This window comes from Chiloscyllium punctatum, chromosome 45, assembly GCF_047496795.1.
Source record: "Chiloscyllium punctatum isolate Juve2018m chromosome 45, sChiPun1.3, whole genome shotgun sequence".
NCBI lineage: Eukaryota > Metazoa > Chordata > Chondrichthyes > Orectolobiformes > Hemiscylliidae > Chiloscyllium > Chiloscyllium punctatum.
The window spans coordinates 42,346,772-42,373,899 of NC_092783.1; the positions used below are offsets into that span (position 1 = coordinate 42,346,772).

The following is a 27,128-nucleotide window of genomic DNA, read 5'->3' on the forward strand; positions in this document are numbered from 1 at the left end:
CGATGTCCCAGTAGTCATTAGAGGGTGTGATTGAGAAGGCTATCTGCTGCTAAGTCTTAATTTAAGGCAAAGTTCTATTACTAATTTGGTGATTTATACTGTAAATAAAGTATAACAGTATGTATGCACTTGCAATATATTTCTATTACTTAGTATATGTTTTTTCCATTGATTATGTGGACCTCTTGATTATTTTGAATATTTGATCAATTGACCCACTCCTGGTTCCATAGATGCTGGATAATAAAATGTTTACCGTATCCCTCTCTGCTTGAAGTGTCCTTCATCTCCGAATAGTATATCCAATTAAGCATTTCCATTCCACGTGATGTTTTGTGAATCTCTAAAGTGTCCCATTAAATATTTCCATTCAAAAGGAATGGCTGTTTTTTTTCAATAAATAAGCAATTATTTATTATCTCTGATCTAGAATTCTGAGTAAAGCAATAAGGAGAATAAGAAAAGTGTACCAGAGAATTGGAGAGTTTCCGTTATAATCTTATTCAAAAGAGTGGAGCTTATGGCTTAATTGCAGATAATTCAGCTTGGCATTAACTAAAGTGACAGAGACATCACTTATTAATGAATGCTTTGGAGTAATCAAAATTAACCACTCTATTGGTGAACCCATATGCATTTAGCACATATGGTATGGACTTGGTAGCGCAATATCTGAGTTTGCAAACGACCTCTTGAGTACCTTTAGGATGATGATGGATAGTTTGTTTACATGTGGAAAATGTTATAAAATATTTAATTTAAAGGAACGGAGGTGATGTATAAAAATGAAAAACAACAATAAAACAAAAGCGGAGAGGAAGAACTGGGAAATATAATGATTAGGATGCACAAATCTTTAAAAATAAGATTCCATCAAAACTTGGATGATTTATGGTACAAATGGTGGTCAGTATGTCTTTCACAGCAAGAAATGCTATCCCTGAAAGTTAGAGCATGTCATTGCATGTTGTGTTGCAATTGTTTTGAGGGTTTCTGCATTTACTGTCTTTTCAGACACTCATCAATATTCCTTAAATCTGTCTGCTAATTACTTGAAATCTATGCTCCTGTTTATTGACTATGGGTCCGTTGCATCCACACTCATAGCTGATGTATACTTTTACTTTAATGGTATCCTCATTGCATTGATGTGCAGACTTCTTCATCACTGTAAATGAACCACCTATGGTCAATTCAGGTGCTGGAGATACAACTGCTAAGTGACTCATAATGTTGCAGCATAATGTAGTAATAGAACTGCTTTGTGCTTGACTGTATCAGCTTTTCAAATAAATGGCTGTTGCAATTAAGCTACCTGAAGAAATTAATTTTGTCCCATTCTGCTGAACTGTTTGATCATAGGTCAAATAACCAATTCACACAATCAAGTCTGTTATCTTGTTTGCTAGTGCCGGTGAGGAGGGTTTAACCTAGTATGGCAGAGTGTGGGAATAGGAGCAGTAGGTCAGCGTGTCAGGAGAAGGTACAGGTTAATAGGATGAACAAACAGGGCCGTCTGAATGAACAAAACAGGGCAAGAAGTGTACTGAGCAAGACAGGAGGGAGAAATAATGAAAAGGTGCTAAAGGACAGGATACAGTGCACAGCCAAAATTAGAGTTTTTAATACAGATGCAGAGAGTGTAAGGAACCAATTTAAATGGGCTTAAGGTATTCCATTTCATTCAAGTTGGAAACTATGATGTCATAGCTATTACAGAGTCATGGCTGCAGGATGGACAGGACTGGGAACTAAACATATAAGATTATAAAATAGAGGGATAGAGAAAATGGCAGAAGGGATGGAAAGCATTGCTGATCAGAAATATAATCATTTCTATGGTGAAGGAGAATGTAATAAGGGGAAAGCACCAGTGGAGAACTTTGGGTGGAACTGAGGAATCATTAAGGAACTAAAACCACAACAGGTGGCACATATAGACCACTAGTAGCAACTGAGAAATGCTGGGTTATATAAATGCTGAATTTTGAGAAGATTTGTAGCTGGGGTTGAGGTTCTGGGTATAGGTTTGCTCGCTGAGCTGGAAGGTTCGTTTTTGGACATTTTGTCTCCATACTAGGTAATAACATCAGTGAGCATCTGGTGAAGTGCTGGCGTTATGCCCCGCTCTCCACTTATGTGAAAGTGGGACAAAGCACCAGCAATTCCATTGGAGGCTCACTGGTGATATTACCTGATATGGTGTTGAAATGTCTGAAAACAAACCTTGCAGCTCAGTGAGTAAACTGAGATCCATAAATGCTGAATTTAGGCACCTGTGTAGCAAAAGCAGAGTAGTATTAAGGGGAGATTTTAATCCGAACATGGACTCGCAGAGACAGACAAGCACCTGCCCAGAAAGGCTATAAATGTCTAAAGTGTGTCTGGGAAAGTTACCTGTGGCAGTGGACCTTAGATGTGAGAAGAGGACAAGAAATATTGGATTTAATAATGAACAATGAGCCTGATTTAATTAGTGACCTAGTTGTTAGCATTTGTCAAACAGCGATAATAACATTGATAAACTAAGATTGGATACTAAAGTTTTAAGTAAGACAGTCTTTAATGGGATGAGGCAGAGACTCTTCACAGCATCTGGAAGGCTCTACTACTAGGTAAACAACTGAGGAGCAGTGGAGGGTGTTGAAAAGGAACAATTGACGCTATTCTGAAGTAGTTTGAACCTAATGAGGAGGAGAAAGGTCACCTTCCAAAAAATGCAGCCATGGACACCAAAAAGAAAGGGCTTATAAAAATGCGTTGATCCCACCAAATGAGACAAATACAAAGAGCAACAAAGGACCACAAGCGCCTTAAGAATGGCTTAAAAAAAAATTATGAAAGGAAACTTTCAAGAGAGATAAAAGACCACAAGAAGAGATTTTAGTTATGTAAAGGGAAAGCAGCTGCTTCAGAATACTATTCACCCTTTGAGAGTGGAAATATTGTCAGTGAAAATGGGGAAATGGTGGACTTGATGAGCTGTTTACATTGCTTGAGTATTTCCACCAGAAAAGGAGGATAGCTTGCCGAAAGTCCAAAATAACTTAACAATAAACGATCAGGGATAGGGCGCAGAAAATAGTCAAGAAGGCTAATAGAATGCTGGCCTTTTAAAGGTGTGGAGCATAGGGATGCAGATGTTGTACTACAATTACATAAAACCCTAGTTAGCCTGCGCTTGAATTCTGAGACCAGATCTGGCCACCTGTTAGGAAGGATATTGGACCTGGAGAGAGTTCAATACAGGTTTGCAAGGTTGATAACTGGACTTCAGGGGTTAAGTTGTGAGACAAATTAGGCCTTTAGTCTCTAGAATGTTGAAGGATAAGGGCTGATCTAATTGAGGCCTTTGGGATATCAACAGGAAAAGGCAGGATAAATAACAATTAAACTATTGCCATTGGTTGAAGATTCTACAACTTGGGCACATTCTAGGAATTGGGGCCAACCAACTCAAAAGAGATATTAGAATGGACTTCTACACTGAGAGTGATGGAGGTTTGGAACTCCTCTTCAAGCGACAGTTGATACTAATTCATGTGTTAAACCTAAATCTGAGGTAGACAAATTTTTATTAAGGAAGTTATCAAGGGATATGGATCCAATGCAGGCATATAGAGGTCGACCACAGATCAGCCATGAATGGTGAAGCAAGCTCAAAGCGCTGAATGGCCTACCCTTTTCCGAGAAACAAATGATTAATTCTCGGAAAAGGGTTGAATGTTGAAAGCACAGAAATTTGATTCTTAGGGAATAACTTTAGAGGTATCCAGACGACTTCTAATTGACAACTTCTAGTACATATTGCATGTTTGTTTTTGCAGTTCTTTTTTCAATTTTAAGTAAAACTTGCTTTTAGATTTCAGGAAAATGCACCTTCCCACTTGTCACTTGTTTCTCATCTCATGACTTTAAAATTGACCATTTTACAATGTTAGATTACTTTGGAAGAAAATACTTCATTAGCCAAATCATATACTCTATTCAAGTAGACATTTTGACTTTGCTCTGATCCTCAGTGATATTGTAATTTAGTCCATATATTTGACTGAAGACTTGCATGTAAGTTAAACCTACTTAGGCTTAATACACAGATTCACTGGACCATTTGTATTGTAGGAAATTCAACATTTTGTTCTTTCCTGTACCGGAACACTGCTGTGTAGGAGATAAAATCCACGCTATTTGAAATTTGATTTCATATTTAGATGGTTAGGAAGTTTCCTGTTGGTGTCCTGTTTGACTGTAAGCTTTTTGTGAATAATTCAGTTAATCCATGACTTTTTTTCAAATTAATTTGGGTCCTTACAAATAATATCAGTCCCTTGACTACTAAATGGCCAAAGCTGCAACCTGAATGTTCAAGGATATATGTCATTTGCAAAGGATAGGAAGTTAGGAAAAGACAGAATGGTAACAATTAATTGTGAAATTGGTATGAGACAGGAGAACTTCAATTTGGAAGTCGTGGTGCAGATTTGGTTTGAGTAGAGATGGGAAATAGCAAAAGCAAAAAAAAAAATCAGTGATTTGTAGGTCTCATAAAAGTAACCTAATATGCAAGGGTTTACAGGAAGAAATTATTCTGACATGAGAAAAATATGGTGATAATCATGGGTGATTTTAATCTACATGGAGATTGGAGAAATCAGAATAGTAAAGATAACCTGGGTGAAGAGTTCATGTTTTTAAGACAGTTTTGAGGGAAGGCATGTTGCAGAGCCAAGTAAAAATCAGGCTATACCAAATCTGGTAATGTGCAATGAGATAGAGAGCGATATGAATCCTATGAAGGTGTCCTTGAGTAGCAGCAACCTTAATTTAATAGAATTTCGTATGTTCAGTTTCAGAGAGGTAGAATCGAGGATTCAAAGCTTAAGAGGATTTATGAGGATATAAACTGGGAAATTAGATCATGGGTGACATCAGTAGAGATGCAGTGGCAAATATTTGAGGAGGTATTTCAGAATACTCAAAAGATGCATTCCAATGAGAGAAACTCCAAAGGAAGGATGCACCACTGGCTAACTAAGTAAGTTACAGATGCTATCAAATTGAAAATGCTTACAATTCCGAAGTTAAGTGACAGGTCAGAAAATTGTACAGAACATGAGAATCATTAAATAATGGCAAAAAGAATAAGGGGAAAAATTAGAATTTGAGAGAATGCTGGCTCGAACTTCAGAAAGAGTATCTGCCAGTATTTGGGTCAAATCAATATAGGTCGTCAAGTGAGAGTAGCAGAAATTTAAATTGGAAATCAAGAAAATTGCATCCTTACTATCATGATAACATCCCAAAAATAATTGAGGTGAACAAGAAGGATTAAATTAAAACAACAAAATTCTTCATAGTCATGCAGCACAGGAACAGACCTGTCTGCGCCAACCAGACATCCCAATCTGACCTAGACCCATTTGCCAGTATTTGGCCCACATCTCTCTAAACCCTTCCTACTTGTATACCTATCCAGATGTCTTGTAATTGTACCCACCTCCACCACTTCCTCTGGCAGCTTATTCCATGCATGCACACCTTCTGCATGACATAATTACCCATCAGGTCCTTTTTTTTAATCTTTCCCCTCTCTCACCTTAAAACTACACCCTTTAATTTTGGACTCCCCAAAGATAGTGGCTATTCACCCTATCCATGCCCCTTGTGATTTCATAAATGTCTGAAAGGTCACCACTGAACCTATGACACTCCAGGAGAAAAAAAGCCACAGCCCATTCAGCTTCTTCCTGTAAAACAAACCCTCCAGTCACTCAACATCCTTGTAAATCTTTTCTGCACCCCCTCAAGTTTAACAACATCTTTACTATGGAAGGGTGACCCAAAATGTCTGCAGTATTCTTAAAAGTGGCCTCACCAGTATCCTGTACAGTCGCAACATGACATCCCAACTCTTATACTCCATGCACTGACTAATGAAGGCAAGCATGCCAAACGCCACTTCCATAATCCTGTCTACTTGTGACTCCACTTTTCAGAACTATGCACTTGCACCCTTGGGCTCTTTATTCGATGCCACTTTCCAGGCCCCTATCATTAAATGTACAAGTCCTGCCCTGGTTTGCCTTACTAAAGTGCAACACCTCACATTTATTGAAATTAAACTTCATCCACCACTCTTTGGCCCATTCGCCCATATGGTCAAGATCCCGTTGTACTCTGTGATAATCTTCACAGTCCGCCCCACTATCTATTTTGGTGTCATCTGCAAACTTGCTAACCATATACATCCTATATTCCTATCCAAATCATTTATATAAAAGATGAAAAACCGCGGACTCGGCACTGATCTGTGTGGCATTCTGCTGATCTCAGACCTCTAGTCTGAAAAGCAGCCCTTTACCACCACCCTTTGTCTTCTCCTTTCAAGCCAATCTTACATCCAGTTGGCTAGCTCCCCTGGGTCCCATGTGATCTAACTTGATTAATCATCCTACCAAGCGGAACTTTGAGTGCTTTGTAGCCAGCATCTACTGCTCTGCCTTCATTAATCTTTGTCATCTCTTCAAAAAATTCAATCACGTTAGTAAGACTCCATTTTATCATCAGAGAAAGGATACTGAGGGAAGTATTTGACAGTAAAAGCTGACAGTTCCCAGACCCTGATCTACTTCATCCTGAGCTAATGAAGCATTGATTTTATTTTCTTAAAATTCTCTTGATTCGAAGAAGATAACATTTGACTAAAATATAATGAATGTAAGTCCTTTGTTCAAGGAAGTCTGGTGACAAAAACAGGAAACTACAGGCCAGTTAACTAAACATTTGTCAGAGGGGAAGTGTGATGAATTGATTCTTGACCAACGAGAGTTGAATGTTGGGAATAAGTAGGAATGTGGAGTTGGCACTATCTCAAGTTAGCCATGGTGCTATTGTATAGCAAAGCAGGCTCGAAGGACCAAATGGCCGCTTTATCTTAGTGGCTATGCCAATAAAAATGTCTGGATACTCCAGGGCAGTGCATACTATGCCATGGCCCAATAACTGGTTTCAGTGCTTTAACAGGCTGGCTGTGTTCTGGTTTGGGGCAGGCTTGTGACTGTGTCCCTTCTGATACTTGGATCAATGCAGTAATTACAAACCCTAATGTTTGTGATGAAATCAATTTTCAGCTGTTTAACTGTGCAAACTTATCACTCTTAAATGTATGGGCATACTTTTCCAAACTAGCCAATAAAATATCTTGTTTCATTTTGTGATCAGTGATATTCAAATAAATGAATAGAAACTTTGGGGGAAAAAAATCTCTAAACCAGGACTATTCATGTTAGGATTACTGCTGTGTCAGAATAATAAGTAATAGCCACCCAATTATTTCAGTTTGTCCTTAGGCCAGTATTAACGTAATGGCTCCAATTCATGGGTGTTATGAAATTTGGGTGAAAATAACAGACATGAAAGCAATACGTCTTTGTGTTAATAGGTGATTTTCCTTTGTTCCTCCAGAAGCACTGGGCAATCCCTAACATTTCCACAGTATTATTAGGGCATTAGGAATACAAAGTAAAATTGGATAATTGTAGTTAAGTCACAGATTTAGTTGAATTTGAAGGGTTGCATGATCTAGTCTATGAAATAAGGTTTCACATCTCGGGAATGTGAAAATTCATTTAACTTGGTAAATGGTGCTGGCCTGTTGAGTTAGTCAAGTCTGCCTTTCCTGAACTCTAACTTGGTTTATTTTGGAGAAATTCCTCTATTCTTGCATTTTATAAACCACTAGCAAAAAACAGTCCTGAAGTACTAATTTTCCTTTGCTCTCAACTAACAAATATATAATGTTCCTTTTTTGGATGTTTCAGGTGGATATCATCATGTAAAGATTGGTGATCTTTTTAATGGACGATACCATGTGATTCGAAAGCTGGGATGGGGCCATTTTTCCACAGTTTGGCTATGTTGGGATATTCAGTAAGTCACCTTGAACTCAATCATTTAAATCTCTGGTGAATTTTCTGTAATGGCTTCCATGATCGCAGTTTTAAGCACGACTACTGGCAAAGTTTATGGATTGGAGCTCAACTGGCATTAGATCAATGTATGAAAGGTTTCTTTTTAAAAACTAACTTGGATTGAAGCTATATTTAACTGTGGCAGGTCTGTACAACTGCATGGCTTCAATTTACTGTTGGTTTATTGCAAATACAGTGCTACAATTATGCCTTTTACAGAGCATGGCCTGGATCAAGCTGTTGTATGATTTGCAGGTAATTTGCAAATTCTTGTTTGAAGGCCTAGTATATTGTATTCTTTACCTTTTGTCTCTGGTTTTGTCTTGCTGAACCATTGAATCTAGAGTTATGTAAATATATCTTGTGTAAGTTGATGAAGAGAGTCTTGCCCATTATTCCCCCACCTGTACTACCACTAAAGTAATTGGTGCTCGATCAGTTGAAATAAATCAAGTTTGCACTGATGGAGTCAGTTGAAATTTAGTCAAAAGGAAGGTTCTGGTTTCTGGAGTGTGTTTGTATTTGAAATTGAAAAATGTGTCTTGTGTTTCTGTTTTAATTTAAAGAAAACTTTGCTTCAAGATATTCTTGATTAGCAAACTGCTAATTGTGTTAGTACGCAAGTGATGTTTGTGCATCCAAAGATGCAAGATAGTTTACACTGTGTGCTTATGTGAAAATGGGTATTAAACTATTCTTCTTGATTTAGAGGCAAAAGGTTTGTTGCCATGAAGGTTGTCAAAAGTGCAGAACATTATACAGAAACTGCTCTGGATGAAATAAAACTACTGAAAGCAGTAAGTCTGTGTTTTCATTTTGTACATATATCTACTGGCAGCAACATAAATAATAAAGGTTTCAAAATCTTATCACAAACTACCTTAATGTCGTTGCGGTTTGATATTCAGACTGGTTGCATTGTTGTGATGACTGCACTTCTGGTTTTATAGTGAACCTTATAATACGTCCCTTATTTAAACTAACATAGTCAGGCATATTATAAGTCCTGTAGACAGGATAGTGAAGGTGGTTAGTGCGCTTACCTTTATTGGTCAGTGCATGGACTATTGAAGTTAGGGGATCATGTTGCAATTCTATAGGATATTGGTTTGACCACTTTTGGATTCAGTTCTGGTCTCCCTGTTAGAGATAGGATGTTTTGAAACTTGAAAGGGTTCAGAGAAGATTTACAAGGATGTTGCCAGGGTTGGAGGATTTGAGCTATGGGAGAGGCTGAATAGGCTGGGGCTGTTTTCCCTGGAGTGTCGGAGGCTGAGGTGTGACCTTATGAGGTGTGTAAAACTGTAAAGGGTATGGATAGGGTGAATAGTCAAGGCCTATTCCCGGGGTAGGGGTGTCCAAAACTAGAGTGCATAGGTTTAAGGTGAGAGGGGAAAGATTTAAAAGAAACCTAACGGGCAACCATTCCATGCAGATGGTAGTGCATATTTGAAGTGAGCTGCCAGAGGTGGTGATGGAGGTTGGTACAATTACAGTGTTTAAAAGGCATCTGGATAGGTGTATGAATAGGAAGGGTTAGAAGGATCTGGGCCAAATTGAACTAGATTAATTTGAAATAGCTGTTCAGCGTGGATGAGTTCGACTGAAGGGTCTGTTTCCATGCTGTAAATCTGTCTCTGAGTCATCAGACGTGCTCTGTTCAGGTACAAGTGGAAACAACCATAACCAGAGAACTCGTACCACTTGAAATCCTGACAGTTGTGCATAAGGTCAAAAGAACATCTCAGGGCGCAAAAATTCTCTCTCTTTTTGTAGTGATTCTTAAATCCATATAACCATTGCCTCAAGAACTGGAGTTTCATCTGATATTGATCTTGGAGTTTGACTGTAAACAAAACGAGGGCAGGATTTGTTTTTGCCACGTTACCAGTTAGTTGTTATATCTTTGCAGGGCTGATTTAACTAAAAGTAGTCCCAACTGTTTGCAACCGATGTAAACTCATTACTCCTCTGTAAACACTTTATACAAAAAAACTTTGCCTCACTCTTGGATCTTGCTTGTGAAGTTTACTAACATAGCATAGCGTTACAGGTAAATGATGTATAAAGTATTGTTGCTGAAAGTGTAATGTTTTTACAGTTGTCATCGGACACTTGAATTCTGTATTTAGTGAATTTTGAGCACTGAAATTTGAAGGATATTTTGAGCTTAGAGTATGGAGCTCTTTTGCTAGAAAAGTAAAGGGTTTTTAATTACCTTTTTAAAATAGGCAAGGTAGAGTAGAAAAAGAAAATGCTTCTCTGAAGGGATCAAAAACAAGAGTGTTTACTCGTAAACTTGGGACCTAGGTAGTTAGGAACAAAATCACCTAACACGTCTTTATCCCTGAAACTTGTCCATCACAAAAGGCTGCTAGTGTAGTATCATGGAATTCCTACAGTATGGAAGCAGGGCATGCAGCCTCTGAAGAATATCCCACTCTTCACCCTATCCCTGTAACCTTGCATTTCCATTGGCTAACCCCCTGAGCCTGCACATTGCTGGTCAGTATATGGGCAATTTAGCAGGGCCATCGCACCTAGCTGCAGATCTTAAGACTGTGGGAGGAAACTGGAACATTCGGAGGAAACCTACACAGACACTGGGAGAATGTGCAAACTCCACACAGACAGACAGGAACCCGATTCCCTGGCGCTGTGAGCCAGCGGTGCAAACTACTGAGCCGCAGCATAGAAATGGATGCATTTCTTTTGTAAAAGCTATTAGCTTATGTTCCTTAGTTTCCGAAGACTGCCAAGAAATGGATTGAAGGACTTGAGGTATAAATTAAATTTAATGTAGTTCAAGTTTAGAATTGACTACTGCTATGAACATTGCAAGGTAATCAAGGTAATTTCTAGATTTGGGCATTTAATTTTTATTTTCTGGTAGTTAATACTTTTATTTCAAGTATCTATATTAAACTTTCACAAAAAATGAGTTTTAAGAAGAAGTTTAAGAAGCATGTTCCCAATCATTTTTGCCAACGATAGTGCAGTGTCTTAAAAGGATTTTTCACTTCTGTTGGCTGAAACCATTCCTCTTGAACTGGATATTAGGAAGTGATAGCCAACTCAGCAATGAAACTAGATCTGATCCAGTAGAGGTTCCCTGTGCTGAAAATCATTTCTTAAAAATGACTTGAATTTTTCACTGCATTAATAGATATTGAATCAAAGATGCAATGGGTCCAAAAGGCTCTATTAGTATTTAATTTTTATGCTTGTTCCACATTTTGTCATCTGGCCATGTGGGAATCTGCATGTACTGATGAGCATAGGCTCCGATGAACTGAAGTGACATTATGTATAAAATAATCTCAAGTAACAGGCAGTTGGGTGAGCACTAAGCATTTTTCTCAGTTGTGGTTTAAACTTCTACTTGTGTTCCTTTATTGTATTGTTTGCGAGAAAATTTAATTGTATGTGATCATTGTATTAAACCTATGCTAATATGGACACTGATAATTTGGTGAGAAAATATGATATCCATCCCCTTTTCCAGGTTCGCAATAGTGACCCCAATGACCCAAATAAAGAGAAGGTGGTTCAGTTATTGGATGACTTCAAGACTTCAGGAGTGAATGGATCTCGTATCCTTTGCTTTTTCTTCATTTTTAGCAATTTCACTGGAATGATGGGTGTATTGTTGATTAAACCTATGTGGTGTATCCACCATAGATATTAATCAATTACTGCACAGAACAGGGCCATTTTGAGCCATCAAGTTCATGCCATTTCCAGTGCAACGATCCAGTCAATTCCATCCACTCACTCACTCCTCTTCTACCCATCCAATTTTCCATTGAAATCTGTTATAGATTAGACTACACCACTCAAAACATTCTTAAGCAGGCAGCCCAGATTGTAACTTTGCAATTTGTCTCAGTAAGTATACAGTGAAAATTACCCGGAGTAAGTTAGCTCGGTTGAATTCCAGGTTTTAAAACAGACAAAAAAATTATTCACAAAATTACATAATGACACACAACGGAAAATAGAATACCACAGAACTCAGACTACCCAAACAAGACTTAATTATGCTGTTCTGAATATGCACAACAGTCCCAATAAACAAACTTCTTAAACAGAGCAAAACATGAAACAAAGGTTTACAGATTGAAGTTAGAAGGGCAGAGAGAGAGAGAGAGAGAGAGAGTTTAGCAGCCTGTTTCCGCACAGCTCCACAGCTGAACTCCGAACTCAAGTTCCGAACTGAACTGGAGAGCTGGCCACATCCCCTTGACTTATACAGGTTACTTCTAAAAAAACACAAAAGCTTTGGCTTAAAGTCTCCTCCCTTTACGTGTAAACAAAAGGTCTCTAATACCCTTTTATCTCTGTACCAAACCCAGCTATTTCGGAGTCCGGAGTGTTTTAGGACCCCTCGGGGCGTGGGGGGGGGGATAAAAAAAAAACAAGAACACAGTATCCTTGAGAAAAGGAAAGGCTTTTTGAAAAAAGGACCAACTTTGTGACAAATCAGATTGCAACTGCATGTGCCATCCTCTGTGCATTACACAGGTTGTTATTACTTAGTATCATAGAGATGTACAGCATGAAAATAGACCCTTCGGTCCAACCCGTCCATGATATCCCAACCCAATCTAGTCCCACCTTCCAGCATCCGGCCCATATCCCTCCAAACGCTTCCTATTTATATACCCATCCAAATGCCTCTTAAATGTTGCAATTGTACTAGCTTCCACCACATCCTCTAGCATCTCATTCCATACTTGTATCACCCTCTGTGTGAAAAAGTTGCCCCTTAGATCTCTTTTATATCTTTCCCCTCTCACCCTAAACCTATGCCGTCTAGTTCTGGGCTCCCCGACCCCAGGGAAAAGACTTTGCCTATTTACCCTATCCATGCCCCTCAAAATTTTGTAAATCTCGATATGATCACCCCTCAGCCTCTGGCGATGCAGGGAAAACAGCCCCAGCCTCCCCCTATAACTCAAATCCTCCAACCCTGGCAATGTCCTTCTAAATCTTTTTCTGAACGCTTTCAAGATTCACAACATCTTTCCAATAGGAAGGAGACCAGAATTGCATGCAATATTCCAACAGTGGCCTAACCAATGTCCTGTACAGCAGCAACATCACCTCCCAACTCCTGTACTCAATACTCTGACCTATAGAAGAAAGCATGCCTTCACTATCCTATTTACCTGCGACTCCACTTTCAAGGAGCTATGAACCTGCACTCCAAGGTCTCTTTGTCCAGCAACACTCCTTAGGACCTTACCGTTAAGTGTATAAGTCCTGCTAAGATTTGTTTTCCCAAAATGCAGCACCTCACATTTATCTGAATTAAACTCCATCTGCCACATCTCAGCCCGATGGCCCATCTGGTCAAGATCCTATTGTAATTTGAGGTAACCCTCTTTGCTGTTACCTCCAATTTTGCAGTCATCTGCGAACTTAATAACTGTACCTCTTATGTTCGCATCTAAATCATTTATGTAAATGGCAAAAAGTAGAGGATCCAGCACCGATCTTTGTGGCACTCCACTGGTCACAGGCCTCCAGTCTGAAAAACAACCCTCCACCACCACCCTCTGTCTTCTCCCTTTCAGCCAGTTCTGTATCCATATGGCTCGTTCTCCCTTTATTCTGTGAGATCTAATCTTGCTAATCAGTCTCCCACAGGGAACCTTGTCAAATGCCTTACTGAAGTCCATATAGGTCACATCTACCACTCTGCCCTCATCAATCCTCTTTGTTACTTCCTCAAAAAACTCAATCATGTTTGTGAGACATGATTTCCCACGCACAAAGCCATGTTGACTAACCCTAATCAGTCCTTGTCTTTCCAAATACATATACATCCTGTCCCTCAGGATTCCCTCCAACAACTTGCTATGTTTAAAAAGATAAAAAGTTATTTTACTAATTTTCCCCTTTTATATGTGTCCCGAGCGTTGTATCATCAGCTCATGGAAAGAGTTTGTCCTTGTTAACCTTATTTAAACGTGCATGTCCATTGTATCCAATCATGCTAATACAACTTCCTGCAAGGTGTCTCAGACATGTCTACCTTTCTCTTCAACCAAGAATTCTCCACTACTGTGATCCCCTCAACTGTGTCTGATCCATTTCCTGCATTTCTGCTTTCATCCCTTACCTTGCACAAGAATGATAGGGTCCATCATGAGTCCATTTTCTCTTCCGATAGCCTTGGCATCCAAAGAATCATAATCCACGTCTATTTGCGTCACCTCCAGTCGGATGCCACCACCAGACATATGTTCCCTTCCCTTCCCTTGTCAGCATTCTGCAGGAACCATTCCCACTGGGATAACTTGGTCACTCCTGTACTGAGCCTCCTACCCCTGCGTACACCGAACAGTTACCTCCTCCTTTCACGATACCCAAAGCTCTAGACACTTCGTCCAGTGTAGTAGTGATTTACTTCTGTTTCATTCAATCTGGTGTACTGTATCTGCTACTCATAATGTGGCCTCCTCGACAATGGGGCGATGAAATGCACTCGATCGTTTACCTGTAAAGATTACCTCGTGCTCCAGTTGCTTGCCACTTTAACTCACCATTGTATTATGATGCCAGCATTTCTTTCTCAGGTCTGCTGCAGCACTCTAATGAAACTGGGCACAAGCTGGAGGAACACCACCTCATCTTCTGCTAAGATATGTTACAGCTCTCTAAACTCATTGAATTCAGCAATTTCAGAGCGTGAACACCTCCCTTTTCTGATAAGATGTAGAAGCAAAATTAGGTCATTTGGCCCATGGAGTCTGCTCCACCATTCAATCATGGATGATATGTTTCTCAACCGTTTTCTCCTGCCTTCTCACCATATCCTTTGATCCCCTTACTAATCAAGAACCTATCTAAGTCTCCTAAATACACTGACCAAGATCTTCTGCAGCAGTGAATTTCACAAATTTACTACACTCTGGCAGAAAATATTCCTCCTCATCTCAGTTCTGAGAGAGTCATGCCATTCCTCTGAGGCTGTGCTATCGGGTCCTAGTCTTTTCTACTAGTGGAAACATATTGTCCATGTCCACTGTATCCAGGCCTCTCAGTATTCTGTACATTTCAGTGAGATACCCCCCCCCCCCCTTCTGAATTCCAGCGAGCACAGATCCTGTGTCCTTGTCTGTTCATCATATGACAAGCCGTTCATCCCTGGGATCATTCTTATGAACTTCCTCTGACTCCTTCCAAGACCGGTGTGTTTTTCCTTCAGTTATGGGACCCAAAACTGTTCACAGTATTCCAAATGTGGTCTAACCAGAGCCTTGTATAGCCTTGGAAGTACATCCCTGCTCTTGTATCCTAACCCTTTACTCAACCCCATACCCTCAAGTCCTGTTTTATCTGCGTTGCTGTAAATGTACTCAATCAGTTTTCAATTATCCTTCCTACTCTCCCCTCCCCCTTCAAGGGTCACCAGACTCAAAATGTTAATTCTGCTTTTCTCCAAATATAACCAGACCTGCTGAGTTTCTCCAGCACCTTTGAACAAAATGGCTGTATCCCTGGCTCTACTGACTGACAGTCTTGTTTATTCTATCAAAGCAGAAAAGTCATTGGATTTATTTTTTTATAAACTGTATGCTTACCAAGATTGGAGCACCATTTTATATCAGAAATTCAATGTTAAACACTCTTAGGTCACTTAATAACACAGCCAGATCCCACTTATATTTCTCCAACATCATATCTGAAAACAATCACCTTTTAGTCTCTAATCTGTAGGCATGTACATTAAGATCTAGATATGTGTTGCACAAACTCATCTGATATTTCAGACTACCGATTAATATATAGTTTTCTGTCCAAAGGAACATTCCTCTCATTATTTTGGGTTTCCATGAAGGAGTACTGATAACGTTTTGCAGGTGATGATGAATATGCCTCCTTTTTAAATCACATTCTTAAGGTTATTTTGGGACAATCTAATTCTTTGAGTAAGTGTGGGATCAGTGTATATCATTGCAATCAAAGTACCAAGACTAGCGAAGATATCCTTGACCGAGTTTAAGATGTCTGCATGGTGTTTGAGGTATTAGGGCATCATCTGTTAAAGTGGATCATCAAATCAAACTACCAGGGACTTCCTATCAATTCTGTCAAAAGTATCATTCGACAAGTAAGTATGAGCTTTATAATCCTTAAAGTAAATGAAATTGTGAAAAATCAGAATGGTGTGTTGCTTCCCTGGTGCTAGGATCAAGGATGTCTCAGAGGATGCTGAATGTTCTTAAGGGGGAGAGGGGGAAGCAAGAGGTCATTGCACACATTGGAGCCAACAACCTAGGAACGGCAAAGGTTGAAATTCTGAAGGGAGATTAGAGAGAGTTAGAAAAGAATTTAAAAAGGACATCCTTGAGAGTAGTAGTATCTGGATTACTCCCGATGCTACGAACTAGTGAGGGCAGGAAGAGGAGGATGGAGCAGATGAATGCACAGCTAAGGAGCTGATGTATGGGAGAATGATTCACATGTTTGGATCATTGGAATCTCTTTTGGAGTCAAAGTGACCTGGACAAGAACGACAGATTGCACCTAAATTGGAAGGGGACTGGCAGGGCGATTTGCTAGGGCTGCTTGGGAGGCTTTAAACTAGTAAGGTGGGGGGCGGAGGGGGTCTAAATGGGGGGATGTGAGACCCGCAACCGGGGACCCAGGGAGATAGTAAGGAAAGATTTCAATCTGAGACTGGTACAGTTAAGAGCAAAGGTGAGTCAAACAGTCAGAGCAGGCAGGAACAAAGCAGAGAACAAGGTAGGAGTGATAAACTGCATTTATTTCAATGCAAGAGGCCCAACTGGGGAGGCAGGTGAACTCAGGGCATGGTTAGGAGCGTGGGACTGGGATATCATAGCAATTATGGAAACATGGCTTAGGGATGGACAGGACTGGCAGCTTAATGTTCCAGGATACAAATGCTACAGGGATAGAAGGATAGAAAGGGAGGTAAGAGAGGAGGGGGAGTGGCCTCTTTGATAAGGGATAGCATTACAGCTATACTGAGGGAGGATATTCCCGGAAATACATCCAGGGATGTTATTTGGGTGGAACTGAGAAATAGGGATGATCACCTTATTGGGATTGTATTACAGACCCCCTAATAGTCAGAGGGAAATTGAGAAACAAATTTGTAAGGAGATCTGTTATCTGTAAGAATAATAGGGTGGTTATGGTCGGGGATTTTAACTTTCCAAACATAGACTGGGACTGCCATAGTGTTAAGGGGTTAGATGGAGAGGAATTTGTGCGTACAAGAAAATTTTCTGATTCAGTATGAGCATATACCTACTCGAGAAGGTACAAAACTTGACCTACTCTTGGGAAATAAGACAGGGCAGGTGATTGAGGTGTCAGTGGGGGAGCACTTTGGGGCCAGCGACCATAATTCTGTTAGATTTAAAATTAGTGCTGGAAAAGGATAGACCAGATGTAAAAGTTGGAGTTCTAACTTGGAGAAAGGCCAATTTTGATGGTATTGAGGAGGAACTTTTAAAAGCAGATTGGGCGCAGATGTTCGCAGGTAAAGGGCCGGCTCGAAAATGGGAAGTCTTCAAAAATGAGATAACGAGAGTCCTAGAGAAAGTGTATTCCTGTCAGGGTGAAAGGAAAGGCTGGTAGGTATAGGAATGCTCAATGACTAAAGAAGTTGAAGGTTTGGTTAAGAAAAAGAAGGAAGCATATGTTAGGTATACACAGGATGGATCGAGTGAATCCTTAGAGTATAGAGGCAGTAGGAGTATACTTAAGAGGGAAATCAGGAGGGCAAAAAAAGGGGACATGAGATTGCTTTGGCAAATTTAGTTAGAGAATCCAAAGGGTTTTTACAAATATATTAATGACAAAAGGGTAACTAGGGAGAGAATAAGGCCCCACAAAGATCAACAAGGCGGCCTGTGTGGAGCCGCAGGAGATACTAAACAAGTATTTCGCGTCAGTATTTACTGTGGAAAAGGATATGGAAGATATAGACTGTAGGAAAATAGATGGTGAGACCTTGCAAAATGTTCAAATTACAGAGGAGGAAGTGCTGGATGTCTTGAAACGCAAAAGTGGATAAATCACCAGGGCCTGCTCAGGTGTAGCCTAGAACACTGTGGGAAGCCAGGGAACTGATTTCTAGGCCTCTTACTGAGATATTTGTATAATCGATAGTCACAGGTGGGGTGCCGGATGACTCGAGGTTGGCTAATGTGGTGCCACTGTTTAAGAAGTGTGGTAAGGACAAGCCAGGGAACTATAGACCAGTGAGCCCGATGTCAGTGGTGGGCAAGTTGTTGGAGGGAATTCTGAGGGACAGGATTTTCATGTATTGGGAAAGGCAAGGACTGACTAGGGATAGTCATCGTGGCTTTATGCGTGGGAAATCACAAACTTGATTGAGTATTTTTGAAGAGGTTACAAAGAGGATTGATAAGGGCAGAGTGGTGGATGAGATCTATATGGACTTCAGTAAGGCATTCGAGAAGGTTCCCCTTGGGAGACTGGTTAGCAAGGTTAGATCTCACGGAAAAAAGGGAGAACTAGCCATTTGGATACAGAACTGGTTCAAAGGTAGAAGACAGAGGGTGGTGGTGGAGGGTTGTTTTACAGATTGGAGGATTGTGACCAGTGGAGTGCCACAAGGATTGGTGCTGGGTCCTCTACTTTTCGTCATTTATATAAATGATTTGGATGTGAGCATGAGGTATAGTTTGCAGATGACTCCAAAATTGGCGGTGTAGTGGACAGCGAAGAAGGTTAGCTCTGATTAGAACAGAATCTTGATCAAATGGGCTAGTGGGCTGAGAAGAGGCAGGTGGAGTTTAATTCTGATAATTCTAACAACTTGCCCACCACTGACATCGGGCTCACTGGTCTATAGTTCCCTGGCTTGTCCTTACCACTCTTCTTAAACAGTGGCACCACGTTAGCCAACCTCCAGTCATCCGGCACCCCACCTGTGACTATCGATTATACAAATATCTCAGTAAGAGGCCTAGAAATCAGTTCCCTGGCTTCCGAGAGTGTTCTAGGCTACACCTGAGCAGGCCCTGGTGATTTATCCACTTTTGCGTTTCAAGACATCCAGCACTTCCTCCTCTGTAATTTGAACATTTTGCAAGGTCTCACCATCTATTTTCCTACAGTCTATATCTTCCATATCCTTTTCCACAGTAAATACTGACGCAAAATACTCGTTTAGTATCTCCTGCGGCTCCACATTTTGGCATTTTGGGAAAGCAAATCTTAGCAGAACTTATACACTTAATGGTAAGATCCTAGGGAGTGTTGCTGGACAAAGAGACCTTGGAGTGCAGGTTCATAGCTCCTTGAAAGTAGAGTTGCAAGTAGGTAGGATAGTGAAATAAAGTGTTTGGAATGCTTTCCTTTATTGGTCAGGGTACTGAGTACAGGAGTTGGGAGGTCATGTTGCAGCTGTACAGGTCATTAGTTAGGCCACTGTTGGAATATTGCATGCAATTCTGGTCTCCTTCCTATTGAAAAGATGTTGAGAGACTTGAAAGGGTTCAGAAAAGATTTACAAGAATGTTGCCAGGGTTGGAGGATTTGAGCTAGTGGGAGAGGTTGAACAGGCTGGGGCTGTTTTCCCTGGAGCGCCGGAGGCTGAGGGGTTACCTTATAGAGGTTTATAAAATAATGAGGCACAGGGGTAGGGTAAATAGACATGGTCTTTTCCCTGGGGTGAGGGAGTCCAGAACTAGAGGGAATAGGTTTAGGGTGAGAGGAGAAAGATATCAAAGAGATGTAATGGGCAACTTTTTCATGCAGAGGGTGGTATGTGTATGGAATGAGCTGCCAGAGGAAGGGGTGGAGGCTAGTACACTTGCAACATTTTAAAAGGCATCTGGATGGGTATATGAATAGGAAGGATTTGGAGAGATGTGGGCCGGGTGCTGGCAGGTGGGACTTGATTTGGGTTGGGATATCTGGCCGGCATGGATGGGTTGGACGAAAGGTCTGTTTACGTGCTGTACATCTCTATGACTAAATTGATGGAAGGGTCTCATTGGAAGCTAATGGAATTAAACAAAATGCAAGTAGTTGATCCTGCTGTAATAATGCTCCATCTTGTGGTAATTTTGGTCAGTGTTTTCCTTCACAGTGAGCAATTTGTACTTTTTTTTTAGCTCTTGAAGTGGCTATGGGTTTTGTTCAGTCAATATAATTATTTTAGGTTTTTGTATTTTATAGAATGTAAAGGATATAATCAACTGTTTAATGTATGCATTGACTGCTTTGAATGTTTGCTTATTGCTGTTTCTAGCCGAAAGTGTTCCCATTTTTTTAATGAAGTCTTTTTTCATTTGTTTGTTGGTTATTGCACAGATGAGTGAAATGTGAAAAATGTGAATGGTTTGTAGTGCTGGTGAGGTTAATCTAGATAAATCCTTATTTTATAGTTGATCTTAAAATTGCAATATGGATGAAATGTCAGGACTTGCACAAAAATGAAGCATCTCCTTGTTTTTGGCGTTTTGTGGTTTGTTACATTATTAAATCTTTGAAATTTGAGGTTATTTCACAGATGTAGATGTGTCTGTTGGCTCTGGCTTAGGTTATAGCTGAAAGTTATGCGTGTGAGCCCTAGTCTTTGACCTGATTGCAGAAATTAAGGCTAATTCTCTAAGGCAGTACTGAACAAGTGCTATACTTTTGGAATGACATCTTTCAGATGCACTGTTAAACAGAGGCCATATCTAATTGTCTGGATAAAGATAAAAGATCTCAAGACACTAATTTTTTAAGGACAACAGTGGAATAATCAGTCATGCGAGGATTGTAAGAGCAGGGAGTTTATGCTGGAGCCCGATAGAACTTTGGTTAGCCCCTACTAGACTACTGTGTGGGGTTCTGGTCCCTACACTATGGGAAGGATACGATAGCATGGAGGGCTGCACAGGAGATTCACCAGGATGTTGCCTGGGATGGGGCATTTCAACTATGAAGAGAGGCTGGTTAAGCTTAGGTGGTTTTCTTTGGAGCGGAGAAGATTGAGAGGAGGAGGATCTGATAAAGGTGTATAAGATTGAGGGGCATGGACAGAGTGAATAGAAACAGCTGTTCCCCTTATTTGAATGGTCAATAACATGAGGGTATAATTTTAAAGTGAAAGACGGTGGGGGGGAGTTTTGTTTAAAGGGGATATGAGGAAAAACTTCACCCAGAGTTTGGGGTTTTGGAATTCACCTGGGAGAGTATTTTGCGACAGGAAATCTCACAACCTTCAAAGTACATGGTTGAGCTTTTGAAATGTCATAATATTCAAGGCTATGGACTTCGTGCTGGAGAATGGGACCAGTGTAGGTGGTAGTATATTTTTGGTGGATACGAACTCAGTGGGCTGAAGGGCTTCTTCTGCATTGTACAACTCTGATTCTCTGAATTATCCTTCGTGTCCTTGCCAAAATTTATCTCTTGGGCTCAGACTCTAATTATCTGATAATTCCCATCTGTGACCATTTTCTGGTGTGTAAATAGGCTGCTATGTTTTTGGCATTATAACAATGACCATATTTCAAGAATTACTTATTTGTGTTTGAGTGCTTTGAGACTGCTGGTGGTAAGTATTTCTTTTGTCAGTATTTGATTGCGCTGGGTAAACAGTTTGTAGTCAATTTTTCAGTATAAAACTTCATTCTGTTAGTAAATGTTCATGTATGTGATATGATAAATTGAAACATAAATTGCGAAACCCTACAGTAAGCTCAGATATTTGAAAATTTAAAAATAGGTGTCAACAAATTCACCCAAGGATAAAGATAGCTTCCAGTTTCAGGTTTTGCTTGATATTCAACTGGTGATTACAAGGGTGTAACCATAACAAAAATTCTCTGCATGCTTTTTCCATTCAGCTGATTACGGTTTACTTCTGAACATGTTTTGGTAGAGTATGACTTCTTTTTTTTTGAGCCCTTTTGAAACTTTTAAAAATAAATCTCTGCTAGGTCCTTCAGGGACTGGATTATTTACATTCCAAATGCAAGATTATCCACACAGACATTAAACCAGAAAACATTCTATTATGTGTGAATGAGGCTTATGTGCGCCGTCTGGCTGCAGAGGCGACAGAATGGCAAAAGGCTGGTGCTCCTCCACCATCTGGTTCTGCAGGTAAGTTTTTATGCAATGATACAAGTTTAATTTAGGAGAAGACAATTCTCTTTGTGGCAGTTATCCAAATTTTCAGTTTTTCTTTAATTTCTCTGGCCTTTTACTAATCTATTTTATGTTTCTGTTGAGCTGTTTATACAATTCCCTCTTAAATTTCATGAATAACTTTGCTTCAGTAGTCAAAGAGAAAAGAAAACTTGACTTCTTCCTTCATGCTTCTAATGTTAGTCTTCGATTTCATGCCTGTCTCAGATCACTGACTTGTGTCAATTGTCTTCCATTTCTTTCTTTCAACACTTCAATTAGAAATACTTCTACGTACAATTCTGTTAACTTTTTTTTTAACCTTGTGGCTAACCAGAATTTTTAAAAGCTCACAATGATCTTCAATCATTGGGATTATTTTAGAGTATCTGAATTATTCTGATTCTGCAATCTGGTTGCATGAAGCTGTACTTGATATTCCATCTCTATTGCTAGCAATCCCTCCACTTCAGATAGTGCTATTTCACTTTTCTATCCTTGTAGAAAAGGCAGACACCAAATTGGCTGCTCATTAGTCTGGAAGTTTTAACATTGTGCTATCTGGAAGAGGGAAGAAAGCCTTTACATCAAGAAGCATTGCAAATCCCAACTCTTTGCCTTTTTCTGCCTCTGCTTGGAAATTAACATAAGATACAAGACTTAGTAGTAATTGTTTAATTTATTTCTGTTACACATTTTCACATTAGCAAAAAGGACTATGCTTTTTAGTAGATCAAGCTATGATGTTAAAATATCTTCCGGGAAAACAGTCTGACTTTGCTGTATCAACTCAGTTTCCTCCGAAGTTTTGTGTAGAATGCATCCTTCCCAGAGAAGTTGATACCCGATTTGCCAATATTTTGGATTCATTATTTTTTTTGTTCTTTTCCTTATAGTGAGTACTGCGCCACAGCCAAAACCTGTAAGTGTTTAACTTGTAGATTCTGTTGCAGAATCTTAATTTTCTTATTCCTTAAATAAACATAACGTTTCCTGAGAAAACAATATGAAAGACTTGTCATTCTGTTGGTCCATGATTATGAATGCTTAAGTTCAATGATTTTCTTTAAATGCTGACAGAGTATTGAATAGGAGCTCTTGAACTTTTCAAAAACACAATAATGGAAACCAAATGTAAACAATGACATTTTTGTTTTATTTTGATTATAATCATCTGTTTTGTTGAAAATTAGCTGGGCATACTTATTTGTTTTTTGTTCCTTCGCATAAATGAGTTACAATCCTGGCATAACTTTGTGGAAAATTGTAATGGGGGCATTAAAAATGAACAAAATCTAATACCATCAATGTTTAGTCCCTTCACCATTGTACCTCGGCAGACTGTGCCATCTATAAAATGCACTGCAGTAGCTCATCAAGGCTTCTTTCACTACACTTCCAAACATCAAAGTCTGCCACCTAGAATAATAAGACCCAGCAGATGCACGAGAAAATCACCACCTGCAAATTCCTGTCCAAAGTTGCACGCCATCCTGCCTCAACTATATTGCTGTTCCTTCATAATCCATGGGTCAGAGGTTTGGAAGTCCCTCCCTAATAGGGTTGTACATTTACCTATCCAACATTAGATTTCAGTAATTTAGGAAAGCATCTCATCACCACCTTCACCAAGGTATTTGAGTATGGTGAATGAATGTTGGCTTAGTTGTCATCTCCTACATTGTGTGAATGAATATAAAAAGAAAACCAAACCAATGATTTCACAAATTCTGGCTTGATTGCAACTTTTTATTTAAGTAATGTGACATGACATTTAAAAATAATCCAGGCCTTTTGAATTCCATGGCAACTTGTGCTGATTTTTATAGCAAACTTAGTCAATTTCTGCAGCTTGGAATTGCACAGTATAGGTACAATTCTGTTCAAAGTTTGAATGGCTTCTGAATACATTTTGCAGCATGACATTTTTAACGAAAATCTAGCAAAAGAGCCTGTTCTGCTGACCGCTATGATGCCATTTCATACTTAGTTGCCTCCAGGTCAGAAATCTCCATCAGCTAAATTTAAGGATTTTTTGTTTAGAAGATCTGGTTTTTCAGCAAACTATCTTGTAGAGAAGTGTGTAGAGCCTCATCATTATAAAACAACTGTTCGAGTTGAGTTCACTTCAAAATCTACTGTAAGTTTAATACTGCTAAATCCTGCAACTGTTTAACTAGATACAAGACTCCATAATCAACAGATATGCTCAACTTGTGATCAGTTCAAAAATGTATTAAACATTAGGAGATTAATTTCTTACTTTTAAAGGTTCCAGAACTGTGCGATGGTTACCAAATGAGGAAACAGCTTTCCAGCACAGTACTTTGAACATAACACTTTCTACAAATCCAGTTGACAGAAGATAATAAACTAGATTTTGTGATTGACAGTGCAACTAACTAGTTAAGCATGCAAGCTACAAATAAATGAATGCTGGGAAATTGGTGTCAGTTGATATCGTTCGGATTGAAATGCTAATAGTATAATTATGAAGGACATGAATAGAAGTGGAAGATGACATGCAACCACAGAACTGCAGTGCTTGGTTATCAAAGGAATGTCCACTTAATTATGGATCTGTAAGGTTCTCTGGATAAGAGAAACTGAGAATTATGGAATAATAAACTATTAAAGCTATTTTTAAAAGGTATTTATTTCATGTTAATATAATTATTGCATTTTGTCTAGGTTGGAAAAATGTCTAGAAACAAAAAAAAGAAGCTGAAGAAAAAGCAAAAACGACAAGCAGAATTATTAGAGAAAAGAATGCAAGAAATTGAAGAGTTGGAACGAGGAGCGAGCAATATGCAGAAAGAGCAAGGACTGGAAGATTGTGAGGATGGAACACCAGAAAATGAAGAGACTCAACGCATTATAGAGCAGATGGAAAAAACAGTCGATAATATGGCCAATGAAGAAAAAGGTAGCTTATAGTATTACCAGACTAATTACTGATACATTAGAAGATTAAAAATGAAGGATTCTCTCTCTCTCTCCAAATTATCACAGTTCCCAGAAAGTTATAATTGGTGGTACAGAATGTAAATGTTTCTAAACATGATATCTAAAATGAAAGCTTTTTGTCTTGCACCCATCCAGACTGTCACAGGAAACTAGGCTCGGAAAGCGAACACTAATTTACACAGCATGTGACGAGGGTGTTGATTATTTGAACTGTGGTTGGGGTGGAGATGCAGCAGGCAGAAGTTGATAACTATTGGTCTTAGTTGAACAAGCTCGGCTAGCAGGTAAACTCTGCAGCAGGCATCGACAGTCTCCATAACCCTTTTCTTGATGCATACCCATGCAATGCATGGACAGGTGCCTTTTGCCGATGTAGAATAGGATCCTATATATTAGATGTAGCTTCAAATGCATCACACTACAAGCCTGACTGATAATCTTAAGTTGATTGTGGTGTAGATTGTTAGTAGAGTCAGGAGTATTTTGTAAATGTTGTCCAGCTTACAGAATCAGATCAAATGTTGTAAGTTACCTTCTGAGCTTTGCAAACAGGGCTGTTGAGCACGTTTGTTAAGCTGTCTACTGAACTGTCAGTGATGTGTAGTTTGGAATGGGACACCAGTCTTCAGTGCCCTGGCTTACATACCTGGAATATACCAGTACTGAAACTCAGATCACAAGACTCATTTGTTGGTAGGCAGTGTCTTTTTGATTTTATGACAACGTTCTGTTAGTGTGAAAAAGAAATTGTGGTGGTCACTGAAAAGTAGCAGCTTCAAACAGCTGGCTACACCCATTGCTCACATTTTTGAGACCTGTTCCCCTTTCGGGACAGTTTCAAGTAGACTGAACTTTGTTCAGGGTGAAAAATGTACTGTTAATGTATGTAGGGGTGGTATGCTGGGTAGGAGAGACCAATCTTGGAGAAGTTGTCCCTGTAAGTAGATTGGAAAAAAATTTGAGGGGTTGCTCCTTCACTCACAGGCTGGTTCTCTAATGTGTTTGCTGATATGTTTATCGTTAGCAGCAAAATTTGGAGAGAACCAGCCTGTGATTGGAGGAGCAAAATGAATGGCCACAATAAAACTGGCACAATAATGTTTGCATCCATTTGGTGAAACTACATTTTTAGGTAAATGGTAGTATTTTATCGAATATTCACTTGTACTTTGCTTTATTTTGTGCTATATTTCTAGATGAAAATGAGCCACAAGTAAAAGAGCAAGAACATTTAGAAGATACTACTACTGCTGAAAAAATAAGGACAGAGTCAATAAACTGCAATGGACATGTAGAGGTTGGTCCTCTTTCTGATCAAGTTAATAATGGAGCAGAAGAAAATAAGGAAGATATTAATCAAAACACAGATGATTGTAAAGCTAAGGAACTCTACAGAGCTGGAGACTTCTCCTTCCCTTGTGCTTATGACATGTTAAATGGACTTCTGCAAAATGGGACAGGCAAGAACCAAAATAACCAGAATAACTTTTCAGAAACACGTGGACCTTTAATAACTGGAATGTTGGAATCTATGACCAATAATTTGAACTCTGATGGAAACACGTTGGATGAGAATGAGACCAAGCAGAACAGAAGCAGGGAGGATTCTGTTTGCAGCTCTGGAGACAACGGTTGGTTCTATTTCATATCTGTAAAATGCATGTAATAATTGGTATGTGCAGCCTTTGGGAGTTAGTCTTACAAACCCTCAAACTGTTAGCAAAACATTTACCACCTCCTGTAAATAAGATACGGTTTCTCAATGTCATGTGTCCCTATTTTTATATTCCAGTTTCTTCACAATACACCATAGCATTCTATTGACTTCTTTAATTACTGCAGTACCTACATACTGATTAAATTATACACTGATGATTACATGCTAATAAAGTATATGCAGCAAAATTTATCTATCTTTACAGATCTGCCTGCCATTTGACAATTCTCTTCCACTGTTCAAATATTTCAAATTTTGTAAATATTAATTACCATCGTTCTTGACCATGTCTTCTGCTTTAGTGAGGAAAAAACACAATTTTTTGAACTTGTTAC

At 39.3% G+C, this 27,128-nt stretch overlaps 1 protein-coding gene across 2 annotated transcripts in view; it reads left to right on the forward strand.

Moving 5' to 3' along the window:
• The window catches only part of LOC140467314 (SRSF protein kinase 1-like), an 86,724-nt gene that overhangs the window by 47,095 nt on the left and 12,501 nt on the right, over positions 1-27,128 (forward strand). For both annotated transcript variants that reach the window (XM_072563593.1, XM_072563594.1), the window contains 8 exons: positions 7,821-7,929; positions 8,680-8,767; positions 11,476-11,563; positions 15,986-16,092; positions 21,920-22,085; positions 23,006-23,031; positions 24,801-25,035; positions 26,273-26,707. In XM_072563593.1, coding sequence (XP_072419694.1) covers positions 7,821-7,929; positions 8,680-8,767; positions 11,476-11,563; positions 15,986-16,092; positions 21,920-22,085; positions 23,006-23,031; positions 24,801-25,035; positions 26,273-26,707 — 1,254 coding nt within the window. The remainder of the gene's footprint in view (positions 1-7,820; positions 7,930-8,679; positions 8,768-11,475; positions 11,564-15,985; positions 16,093-21,919; positions 22,086-23,005; positions 23,032-24,800; positions 25,036-26,272; positions 26,708-27,128) is intronic.